This window comes from Stegostoma tigrinum, chromosome 23 (genome assembly GCF_030684315.1).
Source record: "Stegostoma tigrinum isolate sSteTig4 chromosome 23, sSteTig4.hap1, whole genome shotgun sequence".
NCBI lineage: Eukaryota > Metazoa > Chordata > Chondrichthyes > Orectolobiformes > Stegostomatidae > Stegostoma > Stegostoma tigrinum.
Window position 1 is genome coordinate 30,013,206 of NC_081376.1, and position 15,427 is coordinate 30,028,632.

Below are 15,427 nucleotides of genomic sequence, written 5' to 3' on the forward strand. Positions count from 1 at the left end.
TAAGTAATATACTAGACACATCTGTGCCAGCCAATAACTATCACCAACAAAACAGAATCCAAACATCTTCCCATCACATTTAATACCTGAGTCCTCAATTATCAACATCCAAGACAATGACACCCACATGCATAGATACATTTTTAAAATATCTAATCAAGGGGTTTACAAAGATTGAGTTTTATACATAAAACATAAAACTGGGAGTGAATTACTGGCATTGAATTGACTGAATCATTTTTTGTCACATGTATTCAATGTAAAATTACAGTGAAAAGTGTGTACCTTCACCATACATACATAGTGCCACTCACATTAAATTGGAATAAGGTAAGAAAAAACAAGACAAGACAGTCAACTTTCTTTTCCACTGCCACAGTCCTGCTCCATGCTTTCCAGCCCTCGCCATGCCTTCACCAGAGTCCCACGCTGGGCTTTCCAGCCCTCGCCATGCCTTCACCAGAGTCCCACGCTGGGCTTTCCAGCCCTCGCCATGCCTTCACCAGAGTCCCACGCTGGGCTTTCCAGCCCTCGCCATGCCTTCACCAGAGTCCCACGCTGGGCTTTCCAGCCCTCGCCATGCCTTCACCAGAGTCCCACGCTGGGCTTTCCAGCCCTCGCCATGCCTTCACCAGAGTCCCACGCTGGGCTTTCCAGCCCTCGCCATGCCTTCACCAGAGTCCCACGCTGGGCTTTCCAGCCCTCGCCATGCCTTCACCAGAGTCCCACGCTGGGCTTTCCAGCCCTCGCCATGCCTTCACCAGAGTCCCACGCTGGGCTTTCCAGCCCTCGCCATGCCTTCACCAGACTCCCACGCTGGGCTTTCCAGCCCTCGCCATGCCTTCACCAGAGTCCCACGCTGGGCTTTCCAGCCCTCGCCATGCCTTCACCAGAGTCCCACGCTGGGCTTTCCAGCCCTCGCCATGCCTTCACCAGAGTCCCACTCTGGGCTTTCCAGCCCTCGCCATGCCTCCACTAGAGTCCCACGCTGGGCTTTCCAGCCCTCGCCATGCCTTCACCAGAGTCCCACTCTGGGCTTTCCAGCCCTCGCCATGCCTCCACTAGAGTCCCACGCTGGGCTGCCTCACTGTCCTGATCTTGCGGCCACTGCCTCACCCTGGCCTATTCTCGTCGGCTCACATTCAATCCACTGTTGCTGCAATAACACAACCTGTGCATTCAGCTCCTGCTACATGGTTCCCTGTTGCGAGGTAGTTAGTTAAAAAGGCTTGGGGGAAGGATAGAATGACTACAGAGGGAGAGAGAAGGAAGGAGAAAACAAAGGAAGGAGCAAGAAGGAAACAAAAAGAGAAACTGGCAAGCAGAGTGGAGCTCCAAATGGAGTGACTTACCCTGCTGCCATCTTGCCAGAACCACAGTTTATGGAAAAAGAGATACTCAGGAATGAAAAAATAAGCAAAGGGTTCAGAAGCTTTTAAATGTGGAGTAAATAATGCCTGACTGTGTACTACAGCTGGAATCTAATTGAGCAGTTAAGGGACCATGGGTTTATATACATATGTATATACAATAACACACACGTGCGATTAAATTTCATGTTGGAATCTAATGTAAAATTTACTTGTCAGCGGTGTTTATTGGTAGTCCAGTGCAGTCTAGAAAATATATAATTCTGAGATCCATTTCATTACTCATTCTTCTTATTTGCATTTCTCTTACTGTAGAAAAACAACATACTATTCCATACGAGTGATTGTGATAAACAAAGAACAAAGCACAGTACAGCGCAGGACCAGGCCATTCAGCCCACCCAGCCTGCACAGACAATGTGATGCCTTCTGTTTCCCTGCCTATTCATGTATCTGTCAAGATGCTTCTTAAACATTGCTATTGTATCTGCTACTACCATCTCCTCTAGCAGCATATTCTGTCTGAAAGTTGTAACTAAAAACTTCTTTTGAACATTTCAAAGCTTCTCACAGGCACATCCAAGCATTATTGGACGTGCCCCCTCAGGACTGATCTGTACCCAACTGCAGTCTGAGCATTCTGATGCTTATAAACTACCACATGCCAAGGTGACATGGGTCTTGCTTAAGATGTTAATCAAAAAAGAACCTTGGAAATCAATGTGATACTGGGGCCCTTGCTGGGCTGCTCACACCCTGGTCATGAATATAAGGGAAAGAAATGTCTATACACACTTTGTCATTGACCTTACTAAATTTGACTCAGATGTGATGTTCGTCTTGGTTTTAGGAAATCACACAGAACATAATGTTCAGGTTTGGTTTCTGGTCAAAGCTCTGTAGCAAACAGATAAGAAGACTTGGAAGGTTGGGGATGAAATTCAGCCACTGATGAAAATGTCAGGATACTGCACATGTTTCAGTGTATGTCTCTGCTTCTTTGGTGCTGGTTATCACATACTGGAAAAGACTATTCTGTGACATTATGGGCCACTATTTTGCGTGGCAACATAGGGTTTTAGACAACCCAAAATAAGTCAGTCTAATTACTGAAGAACATAAAGAAATCTGTGTGTGAAAGTTAGTGACATTTATTGATTACTCCTGATACCCAGCTTTTGAGTGTTTTTGACTTAGTGAGAACAAAGCTATTAATGACACCAATGGCAACTTTTCAAAATGGTTCCAAGAGATGGATAAGAACTTCCGAGAAAATGATAGAAGGTTAAAGAAGTTTTGAAGCAATGGAGAACAGAGAAATCAAAAGTTGTAGGATTAAAAAGTGCTCAGTGTTTAGTTGAACAGACATTACATTTATCAGGGATGTTGCGCTGCCCTAGAGTAACAGCACAGGATAACAGGACCATGTTTATTAAATCAAATGTAGACAGTGAACATAGAAAGGAAACAATGTTTCAAAACAAGTGAAGATCCCTCTCACATAGGGTACACTGACTTTCTTTAATTTAAACGTTCAGGAGAACAATGATGTTGAATATAAACTGTAAACATAACCTTGCTAATTGAGCTTCCTTCTGAGTAGAATTCCTTCTGTGTCTCATTGAGTTATTGTGAAATGTTTATATTGCGTTGCTTTAGATTGTTGATCAATAACATAGAAGCAGTAATTTACTTTCTTAATTACATTTTGTGTCTAACTTTACTCACAATGATTAACAAGTGGGAACTAATTGCTCCCCAGTTAGTATCTGTACTGTGCTCCTGTTTTCTTAGGATTGTCTTGTGTTATGACTAACATAGTTTGAAGTAGGGTGTGAGACAATTTAATATGAAAAATAATCCAGGCCTGGTAAATTTAGGCAGTTCGACCCAATGTTTGAATATACGCTTTTTGGAGGTGAGCTGGAGGGATGCCGGATGGAACAAATACTGAATTTTACTTTACATGATTTAATGTTAATTTATAACATGGGGCTGAATATGGGCTTAAAACTTCAAATGACTTTTCCGCTTTCCTCACATAGCCTGCAAAATAGTGGCCCATATTGTCACAAAATAGTCTTTTCCAGCCTATTTACAGCCAGCACCAAATGGGCAAGACACACATTGCACAATGTACTCTATTCTAACATTTTCATCAGTAGGAGAACATCGTCCCCAGACTCAGCCTTCCTGCCTGTTTCCTACAGAGCTTTGTCCAGAAACCAAACATGAGCATTGCATTGTGTGATTTCTTCAAAGCACATTGCCAGCATCAAATGAGTCAATACACATTGCAGATTGAAAGTTAATCTATCAATCTAATTCTGTTTGTGTATGTGTCTGTCTGTCTGTGTGTTAATCTGTCTGTCAATGTATTCAAGTTCGTCTTATCTCTGTATTCATCGTTATCCATTCCCATATGTGCATGTCCACATAAAAGCATTCTAGATGCTGGGAAGTCCCACAAACCTCTGCATGCCTTTCGGTGAGTAATGACTTTGGTGAGGTCTCGATAAAATCCTTCCTTACAGTAATGGCAATGTCGACCTGCAGTGTTGTGCCGACAATTTAAACAAACACCCCCACTCTTTCGTCCAGAGAGTTTGTACAGCTCCATGTTGAATCGGCACCTCCGGGCATGTAGATTGCAGCTACAAGCTAAAGAAAATAGAATAAGACTTGTGTTAAAATCACATCGAGGCAACACAGTGTGATTTAGACTTTGATCAAACTTGTAGCACAAGACAATGCACATCAACAAAGTTAGAAAACAGGCAGCAATCTGATATCACACAAAATTACTCCCAATGTCTTCAACAAAAGAAACATTAGGAATCCACAGTTACCATTCCTAATCTCAGGATGTTTCAAAGCAGACTACAGTCAATGTAACACTTTAAAGTATAATCATTGCTGGAATCGGAAGAAACATAGGCAGCCCATTTACACACAGCAAGATACCAAAAAACCTAAGGTGATAAATTAGGAACACTAGCATTAAACTGGAGAGGTTTCCAGAAAAGATTATCAGGATGGTGCAGGGAACGGGGTACTTGAGATATAAAAATTGATTGGAAAGACTTGAACTTTTTCACTGGAGCATAGGAAGTTGAGGGGTGACCTTATAGAGGTTTAGAAAATCATGAGGGGCACAGATAAGGATGACAGAAAAGAAGGATCTTTTTCCCTAGGGTGGGGGAGTTCAAAACTAGAGGGCATATTTTTAAGGTGAGAGGAGAAATATTTAAAGAGTACATGAGGGACAACTTTTTTACACAGTGTGGTTTGTGTATAGAATGAACTGCCAGAGGAGTGGTGGATGTAGGCATAGCTACAACACTTAAAAGACATTTGGTTAATTTATGAATAGGAAAGGTTTGGAGGGATATGGACTAAGTACAGCAGGCGGGACTGGTTTAGTTTGGGATTATAGTCATCATGGATTGGTTGGATTGAATGGTCTGTTTCCATGCTGTATGACCCTATGATCAGCCAGTTTTAAATACTTTTAATTAGGGTATATATATTTAAATTTTAATTAATAACAGTAAATAAATTCATCTGAATCTGCAGGTATTGGATCATGTGCATTGTGAGCAAGAGCCAGTAGCATACAACATATAAAAATAACCAGTGTCCTTCGGTGGCTTTTAGCGGATGTAGAATGTAAATGGTTATGTGTCGTTGGTGTCAGTGCAGCCCAATGTGCAGCACTCTTGCCTGTGGTTCAGGAAGTTGTGAATTCAAGTTGTATTGCAGTGACCTAAACACATAATCTAGGCTCCACATATTCAAGTCAGTACTGAATGAGAACTGCACTGGTGGAGATACAGTACTGAAAACTCATTGCACTAGGGCTTGCCCTGTGCTGAGGGTGTATTGTGCTCTCAGAAGGGTAGTGTGAAAGAAGCAGTGTTGGATGGACATTGTACGTCAAGGGTAGTGAGGAAGTGCTGCTCTGTCAGGAGGTTCACTACCAAGGGAGCACTGTACTATGGTCTATAAATGCAAAATTTGTGTGTGACATGTTTTATACTTACCTGTTTGATTTGAAGTAAAATACAACCATGAAGGAAATCTTGTGTTTTGCTCCGAATTCTGTTGAACCACTGAGGGTGAACTGTTTGATAGAGGGCTCATCTGAAAGGAACTCTGCACTGAGCGGCAATGTTTGTTATTTTGGGGCAATGATGCACAGATTGTTTTACTGCAAAGGTACTAGACGTTCACAAGTGTAGACAGGGATAGCGCAGTTACGATAACTACAGGTAGACTGTTGATCTTCATGTCACACAAGAAGGTGTTAGGAATGTTGGAGTTTAGAAGTGATAATACTTTAAAGTGAAAATTTGATTCCAAGATTGGAAGGTAATTAATCAGCACTTCCACCTAAATATGAGGCCCATGTGATTCATGTTGCAATGGAAATAGACTTTAAGTGGGGAACAGTTCACAGAAATCCAACTTAGTATTGGGATACATAATCTCCCTGAAATTTACAGACAGTTTAACTGGCAAAAAGCTGGATAGAGAGGGCAGTGAGATAGAGACAACCAATCTCTATTGTTCACCATGGAAGATGTATGTGAGAACGCATGCACGGATTGAAGATCCCAGTTTTAAGAATGCAAACTATCAGGAACTTAGAACTGCTTTCAGCTGGTCCCTGGGGAACAAAGAGTCCATTTAAGGGACAGAATAAAGTATACGTGGAGAGGGATCATTGGTTGTATTAAGAGTTAAAGGGGGGGGGGCATTTTCTGCAGGTTTGAGAATAAATCACCAACTAAATAGTGGCAAGATAGTGTTGCTTTTAGTTTGTTTATTGCAGTAAACATCATTAAAACTGAAATTTTGCCATGTGATCTTTTCAGTTAATCACAAGAATTCAAACATCTTTTTAAAAGTTATTGAGAGGGATAGTGCAGGGGACATGACATTCAGAGGTGTAATATTGAAGGAGTACTGCAATATTGGAGGGGCAGTACTGATGGAAAGCTGTATTGTCAGAGTGGGTGACTTTCAACTCAGATATTGGTCAAATGATGATTACGTTTGCCCTGAATTATTGTTTCAAAGTGATGTTCTATACCAAGGTTAAGTGCAATTCTTTTTCTATATTATTTAAATAATATATATATATAGCATAAGTTAAAATTAAATGACAATGTAATATATCTCTATGCATAATATATCAGGTAAAGAACTGGGTAGCCAATATATTATTTATTGGATTATAATGCATTGTCAGGTTTTGTCAAGAAATATTTATACTGCAACTTTGGACTGTGCTCCGAATGCATCCTTGTATTTACCTTTTAATTCATTAGAGCAAGTCCTGGACAATGAAATATTTTCAAATATTACACCTAAAAGACATCATTACTTGAGACTGCATTATATATAGGTTATATCAATAACAATGTTCAAAATACACAGGAACCGAATATTATTTTGCACTCAAAAGATCCAAAAAAGTCCACGAAAAATTAACGAAGATGGTAACAAATTAGAAATAAAACAACTTTATACAAAGTAAAAACAGAATCTGTGGGGAGTGACACCTCCAATCATAGATGCTGTCTGTCCAGGGTTGCTCCAGCTCCTCCAATCATTGATGCTTTCTCTCCCACACTTACTGCACCTCAAAAGACAAAATCTCTGATTTGGAAGAGTGGTAAGGGCAGGAGAGAGAAAATATATGATTGGAGGAGCAAGAGCAGTAACTTTGGCTGGTCCTGCTGCTCCTACTGTCAATCACTTTGAAAGGGATCCGTTTTGAGACGAGGTAAGAAATGGCTACTACTTTTAGATACCCTGGATAATTTATGATAGGATTTGGGGTAGGGCTGGAAAAATTAGAAAAATTCAGGACATACACCACACATCCAGGGCAACAATTGTCCTGTTTGGCATGTAGACAGTCAAATCCCAAATGATAGTTTCTAGAAATATCTTCAGGTGTTTAAGATGATGGCTTTTTTTGTGTAGAAGTGTGTGTTGGTAATTTTGAAACAACAATTGTTGCTTGCATAAGATAGTTGTTTTCTTGTGCGATTTGAAGACTGTAGTTTCTGGCAAATGATTGCTTTTCTTGTGTGTTGTGGCCTTTATTTTTAATGAAGGTGTGATCACCATTGAAAATATTGATTAATTCTTCTAATTTTGCACCTGAGAATCCAAATATACCATACATCATCTAAATATTTGGAGTAATGCACAAGGACCCTGTGAAATCTTTCAAGGACCCTCTCTTCCCACTCTCCCTTGTATATGCTACATCCTCACCTGTTTCTATATTTATGTACAGGTTTTCAAAGTCTGTTGTACAAAGTATGGCATTGATGTGTTCAGTTAGTGAACTAGCCAGCTCTATAAAGTGGTATGTAACGTCAACAAAACTGGGATGATTTGATGTTGAGGGGTTCCAAACTATCGTCTCATTAAAGCATGGATGATCATGTGAGGAGGTGCAGTAACTTGGCAAATGTCACTGAAATGTGAAGTATTGTGAATTAAATCATTTGTTATCGGATGGTTTGGTGTTTCTGAATTAATTTGTGCACATCCCCCTTGTTGCTCAGATAGAACTTTGCAAGTCAGTATCCTCACCTATTTCTCAGCACTCACTTTAACAAGAAGTGGAAACTGGGGTAAAAATCTTGAAATTATTGATATTTGAGCTGCATTTTCTTTTTGAAGACAGAAGAACTTCATTAATGCAGAAGGTACCATTGCCTTGTAAGTACATCACCTAATAAAGAAGATAGTGAGAATGAAAAAAGCAACCCCAAAATTCCAAATGAAACCCACATAAATTGAAAAGTTGTCTTTAAGAAAATCATAGGAGGAGCCCTTTGAGGTTAAGAAAGCATTTAGGTTCCTTCTGCCACAGGTCGTGTTCAACATAGTGCTCAATATACTAATCAATGTACTGACTAATATATGATTCAATTTACTCTTTGATATATTGATCAAGTTATTAGATATACTGTTAATTGTGTTGCACAGTTAACTGCTGAAAAACAGCTTGATAAACTGTGCAAAATTTCTGCTGACTAAATTGGTTGATTGTAATATACAATAAATTGCTGCTGAACATATTGCTCAATATATGGCTTAATATACTGCTTGATGTATCGCTTATTACATTGCTCACTACTCTGCTTTACATACCGATAAATATACAATTCAGTGTCCAGCTCAATATATGGCTCAATACAGGTTATTTAAGTGTGTAAGGTTCTGAAAGGGTTAATTCTGAAGGGCATCTTAAACACAGCTGACTATAATGATGTAATACAGACTTGGTGGGAGAATACCACAAAGAAGAAATTGCCCTGATTCAGAGACCCAGGATGCTGTTTAAAAAGAAAAGTGCCCATTTCAACAGGATGGCTATTCTCAGCGAAGGAAATTCGAGTGATTAAAGATTCTCTAGAAACTGTAATGGAACCATTGCCGGTTTTGAGCAGGTAAGTCCTTCTTCAGAAAGGAAAGCCAAGAGATAAAATAACTTCCAAGTTTAAGGGAACTTTCAAACCTTAAACTGTCAGGAACAAAATCGAAGTCGACGATCTTCAACCCAGAGATTAATAATCTCCCAAACTCAAAACAGAATCCTTTCTGATGGAATAGTAAAACCTCTGGACTTGAACCTGTGAAGTCAGAAACTTGGGTGGAAATGGTTTGGTGGTCAAAGTAATTACATACACAAATGTACAAACTGCTCAATATACTGATCAATATGTTGTTCATATGCAGCACAGTATACCACTCAAGAAATTGCTGAATTTGTTGCTCCATTTATCATTGAATATGCTTCTCAATATATGACTCCTTACATAACTCAATATACTGCTTAATATGCACTTGATATGGAGCTCAAAATACTACTCACTATGTTGTTCAATACATCATCAGCGAATTGCTGGATATACTTCTCCACATCCTGCTTGAAATATTGCTCAATGTATTGGTCGAAATACCTTTCAGCTTACCACCTAATATACTGCTTGAAACACTGTGCAAAACATCTTATCAATGTAACTTTTCACGAACTACTCAATATACCACATAATGTATTGCATGATATTTTGCTCAATATCTCACCCAATATACTGCTCAACACACTATTCCACATAACAAAATCCAGATAACTGCATATGCTGGGAATCAGAAACAAGAGAGAAATTGCCAGAGAAGCTCAGATAACAAAGTGTGAAGCTGGATGAACACAGCAGGCCAAGCAGCATCTCAGGAGCACAAAAGCTGACGTTTCGGGCCTAGAGGAAGGGTCTAGGCCCGAAACGTCAGCTTTTGTGCTCCTGAGATGCTGCTTGGCCTGCTGTGTTCATCCAGCCTCACATTTTATTATCTTGGAATCTCCAGCATCTGCAGTTCCCATTATCATTGATAAGATGTGTTGGGTTAAGTGGCCTTTCTGGCCTGACGGAAGATGACTGGACCTGAAACATTAACTCTGGTTTTTTTTCTCCACAGATGCTGCCAGACCTGCCAAGTTTCTCCATCAATTTTTGCTTTTGACACTGTTCAATATGCTTTTCAAACTTAGTTCAAAATACTGCTTTGATATATACTTGGTATATTGCTTAAAGTACCACTTGATACATTACTCAATGTACTGCTCCAGATACTTTTTTTCAATATACCACACAATATACTGCTTGATATACTGTTCAATATACTGTTCAATGTACTGCCCATTTTGTATTACCCACTATACTGCTGTGTGTATTACTCAATATACTGCTATATGTACTGCTTGATATAATACTCCATGTACTGCTCATTATGCCTTTCAGTATTCTGCTTCATATATTGCTCAATCTATTGCCCAATATGCTGCTTAATAAACTACTTAATATATTGCTCAATCTCAAGTACACCAATTTAGTGATTGTTTCGAGGAAACTGAGTCATTCTGCCTGCCAATCATTGCTTCCCAAGCTTGTCATGACCTTAAGGCAATCAGGGGAACTGTGCTGAAACTCAATGCTTTCATTCTAATCTGTTCAACAGATGTTGCTGCTCCTCATTCTGGGGAAAACACTCCATTGGTGACATACTGAGCATGTGCAGCTTGGGTCAACAGCACAGACACGCATGGAGTAAGGAATGAATGTAGGGCTCAGGGTCATTGTTCAGAAATTACATCCAGATGTTTTGTTTGGAATCCAGCTTTGCTGCACCAGCTTTGGGCTGTAGACTACACAGGGGCCAGAACCCATACTGACAGAACTAATCGACTCCTGATTTCTCTTATTGGAGCTCACACAATCCAACAATTCCAGCTGCAGTCAGAGCTGGAGAAGCTTCCAGAAAGAGTCTGAGACAGGCAGGGAAGAAATTAAAAGGAGCTGGCCAATTTGTCCAACAGAGTAGAGTCAAAGCCCTCGTCCCAGTCTGTGCTGGGTGCTCATGATCAAGGTGATGATAGTTGAATTCTGGGGAGCGAGGCAAACTAACACAAATATCCAGCACACTTGATCCAGCAACAATTGCTTTTCCATAATGCAGCATCCCCAGTTGTCTAGCATTGATATTGTAGAGAAGAATTTCTTTAATGGATTGTGTTTGTGATGATTTGTTTTAGGCCAAAATGTCGAGGAACTAACCAGAGAACAGGCTATTCCAAGATAATGAAATGTGAGGCTGGATGAACACAGCAGGCCCAGCAGCATCTCAGGAGCACAAAAGCTGACATTTTGGGCCTAGACCCTTCATCAGAGAGGCTATTATCACTGAAGCTATTCCACACTGGATATTGTGCAATGAGTAAAGATTGAATAAAAACCTAATTGTGTGGGATCTTTTGAGAAACAGCGACCATAATGTGATAAAATTCTTCAGCAAGATAAAAAATGAATCTGAAATTAGGGTCCTGAATCTAATTAAAAGAAGAAGAAGGGTCTAAGCCCGAAACGTCAGCCTTCCTGCTCCTCTGATGCTGCTTAGCCTGCTGTGTTCATCCAGCTCTACATTTTGTTATCACACATATTATGGTTCTGTCTTCACAAAAATGGCACAAATAGCTTCCCAGAAATGTTAGAGAACCAAGGATCTATTGAGAAGGAGGAATTAAAAGAAATCAGTACTAGTAAGAAATTAGAGCTAGGGAAAATAATGGAGTTTAAGGCTGACAAATTGCCAGGTTTTGATAACCTACAGTCAGAGTACTGAAGGAAGTGGCCCTGTAAATATTAAATGGATTGGTGGTCTATTGACTCTGGAGCAGTTCCTACAGTTTGGAGGGCAGAGAATGCAATGCCATTATTTAAAAAGGAAGGGAGAGAAGAAAACAGCATTTCAGTCCAGTTAGCCTGACATCAGTAGCATGAAAATGTTAGAGTCTATTATAAAACTGTGATAACAGAATATGTAGAAAGCACTAACTGGATTGGACAGGTTTACCAAATCTGCAGGAGATTTTTGAGGATGTAACTAGTGGAATAGATAAGGGGGGGACCAGTGGATGTAGGATACTTGGATGTTCAGAATGCCTTTGATAAAATTTGAAAATTTGAGTTCAGAGATAGGGGTGGCTTACTGTGAAATAGGAGCCTTGGTGAGGCCACACCTGGAGTATTACGTACGGCTTTACTTTCCCTAAGAAAGAATACAGAGGGAGTGCAATGATAAAGCTGGCACCATGGATAGGAGAGCTGTCCTTTGAGGAGAGATTGAACAAATCTTCACAAGGTTTTAGGACGGAGAGGGGTTCTGATCGAAATGCATAAAATTCCGACAGGGTTGGACAAACTAGACAGAACGAAGATGTTTTCAATGGCTATGGAATCTAGAACAAGAGGTCACAGTCTCAGGATTTGGGTATGCCATTTAAAACTGAGATGAGGAAAAATATCTTCACTTGAAGGGTAATGACCCTATGGAATTCGCTACCACAGAAGGTTATGGAGAACAAGTCACTGAATATATTCAAGAAAGAGATAAATAAAAGTTTCTATTTTAAAAGCACTAAGTAGTATGGGGAGAAAGTGGGAAGTTGGCATCAAGATCAACCACAATCATCTTGAATGGTGGAATGGACATGAAGGGCAGAATGACCTACTCTTGTTCCTAGATCTTATATTTCCAGCTAAGGAGGATGATCCACTCTTCTGCATTGCCCAATACTTTAGTAAGAGCTGCTGCTTGCTAAGCCTCTGGTCCATCTGGTCCAGTGATTCAGCAATCACTTTTGCCTGACAATCCAGTTATTGCTGCTGACCTATGATTCGGTGATTGCTGTTTCCAGGCTGCCCAGTGATGACTAATTCCCAGTGATCCAGCAAGCAGTGTAACCAGAATGACTAGAGATTGCTGCTGCCTGCAGGCTACAGCCATCCAGTGATCAGTAATCCCTGCTGTAAATGATCCAATGTAGGAAGCTACCGTTTGGCTCATCAAGTACATGTCGGCGCTCTATAGAGCATTCCAGTCAGCCCATTCCCTTAAATACCATAATCCTGTATGTTTATTTTCCTCATGTTCCTAACCAATTTCCTTTCAAATTATGGATTGTCTCTATTACCACCACCCTCCTAGACAGTGAGTCCCAGGTTACTGATATTCTCAACTGACAATTTAGGACAGGCAATAAGTGCTGGGTGCTCACAACCCATGAATGAAAACAAAAAGTCTTATCATCTTCAAAGACATTGGGAAGTGCCAGTGAGTGTGTTACTATGAAAGTGTTACTCTGAAAAAGCACAAAAACTGAAGACACATGAATGAACCATGCTGTGCCTTGATTCTGCTCCACTGTTTGATGTCATCATTGGTTTCTCCCTCAACTCTACATTCTCACCTAGTCACTATTTTCCTTCATTCTCTGACAGACTGGAAATCTGTCTATTTCAGACTTGAACATAACATATAATAGACCACCCTTTTGATGTACAAAATTCCATAGGCTTTACCGCCATTCAAGTGAATAAATATCTCCTCATTTCAGTACAAATAATCAACTCTTATTCTGAGACTCTGCTTCTGGGTTTTAGATTCCTTAACCAGTGGAGGCTACATCTCAGTATCTTTCCTGTTAAGTTTCTTCAGAATCTTGTATGTTTCAATGAGATCACTTCTTGTAAAGTCTGAAGGTTTTAAACCCAATTTACTCAACTTCTCTTCATGGGTAAACAATCCCATTACAGGAATCAATCTAGTGAACCTTTTCTGCACTGCCTCCAACATAAGTGAATTCACTCGTATGAAGACCAGGTCTAATTTTTACCCCCGCCTAAAAATGTGTTTGTGGATCTCTGTGATTGGGATAATTTCTACACGTTAATCCCATTAGAATGTTAGTCTATGGGAGTGTATTCACTAAAGCATGTGACATTTAATGCACAGGTGTTACTCTATCAGTATGTTGCTCCCTATGACGGTGTTACTGTCTGAAAATGTTACTCACTAGGTGAGTTTACTTTAAGGGAATTACTCTTCGTGGAAGAGTTCCTCTCCATAAGATAGTTATTCCATGTGGGATGGTTGTTCCTTGAGAGTGTTACTTTTTTACATGTTCTTTCACGGGATTTTGGAGTCATTGGCCAGACCAGCATTTATTGCCCATCCTAACTGTCCTCAAGAAGGTAGTCATGAGCCATTTACTTGAACTGCCACAAATCATGTGATTTCGGAACACTCACCTGTGCTGTTAGGAAGGGATTTCTGGGATTTTGACCCAATGCTGGTGAAAGAACAATAATATAACTTGAGGTTCAAATGATATATGGGTTGGAGGGGTTCTTGTAGGTGGTGGTGCTCCAGTACTGGCCTTCTGGTTGTACGTTTTGGATGGTGATGTTGAAGGAATTCACTGTTCACAAACCCTGTTCTGAGAAAGGGTCACCAGACCCAAAATGTTAACTCTGTTTTTTCCCTTCACAGATGTTGCCAGACCCTCAGTGCTTTTCCAGCAACTTTGTTTTTGTTCCTGATTTACAGCGTCAACAGCTCTTTCAGGTTTTTATCCTGTGTGAGAGTTTTACTGCACGTGTGTGCACGCGCGTTTGTGCGTGTGTGTGCGCGCGCGTGTGTGTGTGTGACAAAGAAAAATACTCAGAATAACAAATGCACTGCAGGTTTCATACTGAAGAGGGACAGGGAGTAATGCGTCAAAAGTCTCAAAAGAGAACTATACCCTATTGGTGTGATGCAGTCTTCCTTGTCTTAGTTTCAATTTTAGGGAAGCTTATTTACTCACCTAAGATCCAAAACCATTCTCTAGTTTGTTTTCATCCTCTCCCCAGGAAGGTTGGATACTCTCCATGCAGTAGTGGGGTAAAATTGTGAAATATTTGAAATCTAATCTGAACACATTTCCTTCCTGTTTGCCTTGGTCTATGCCTGAGGTCCTTCATTATCATATGTCAATGACTCAAAATTTAGCCAGATTTAGGTTTCCCAGCTATGGGCTCAGCTACCCCCAAACTAAAATAATGCCAGAAGCGCCAGATCCAGCCGTTAAATTGTTTCCTCAGAGTAAAGGAGACAGCCCTCCAGTAGCCCTAAGGTTGAGAGCAACAAATACACAGAGCATGATGTAATCAGAGAATATGTTGTGATCAGGCCCTTCCAAATTACTCCCCTCCTCCTCCCTTACAAATCCTTTCTCTTTGCTCCTATCTTTATAGCTTCAGCCTTTACTGCAGGTTTTGCCAACAAGGGACAAACTGGCTATTAATTCTAATCAACAACAGGACTTCTACATTTCTCGGATTACTGAGCTTCTTGGTGGCTGAGGGTTGTCCCCTTCTGCTTTCCCATAAATGTCTGTCTTCTGTCTTTGCCCCTGTACCAAACTGTGCCAGAGTCTCTGAGATGAGCGAGTGATATTTTCTGTGCCTTTTTCAATGTTAATTAACAGGCCTGCAGGTAACAAATCTGCAGACTGACCGCAAAATCCCTTTTCCATTAGGGGATGGCTTTACGAGTTCCTGCTCATGGGATTGACTAAACACGGTCACCATGTTCAGTAAAACAACACAGCAACAGTCCCAGGCCTGTTGGACTCCACTTGCTCCTCAATA

At 40.4% G+C, this 15,427-nt stretch overlaps 1 protein-coding gene and 1 long non-coding RNA gene across 3 annotated transcripts in view; one reads left to right on the top strand and one right to left on the bottom strand.

Moving 5' to 3' along the window:
• Window positions 1–10,270, top strand: part of LOC125462226 (uncharacterized) — a 174,625-nt gene extending 164,355 nt beyond the window's left edge. Inside the window, exon 3 of the long non-coding RNA XR_007249626.1 lies at window positions 9,876–10,270. This is a non-coding gene — a long non-coding RNA (uncharacterized LOC125462226). The remainder of the gene's footprint in view (window positions 1–9,875) is intronic.
• Window positions 1–15,427, bottom strand: part of LOC125462225 (netrin-3-like) — a 188,121-nt gene that overhangs the window by 101,912 nt on the left and 70,782 nt on the right. For both annotated transcript variants that reach the window (XM_048551990.2, XM_048551989.2), the window contains exon 3: window positions 3,843–4,031. In XM_048551990.2, the coding sequence (XP_048407947.1) occupies window positions 3,843–4,031 (189 nt within the window). The remainder of the gene's footprint in view (window positions 1–3,842; window positions 4,032–15,427) is intronic.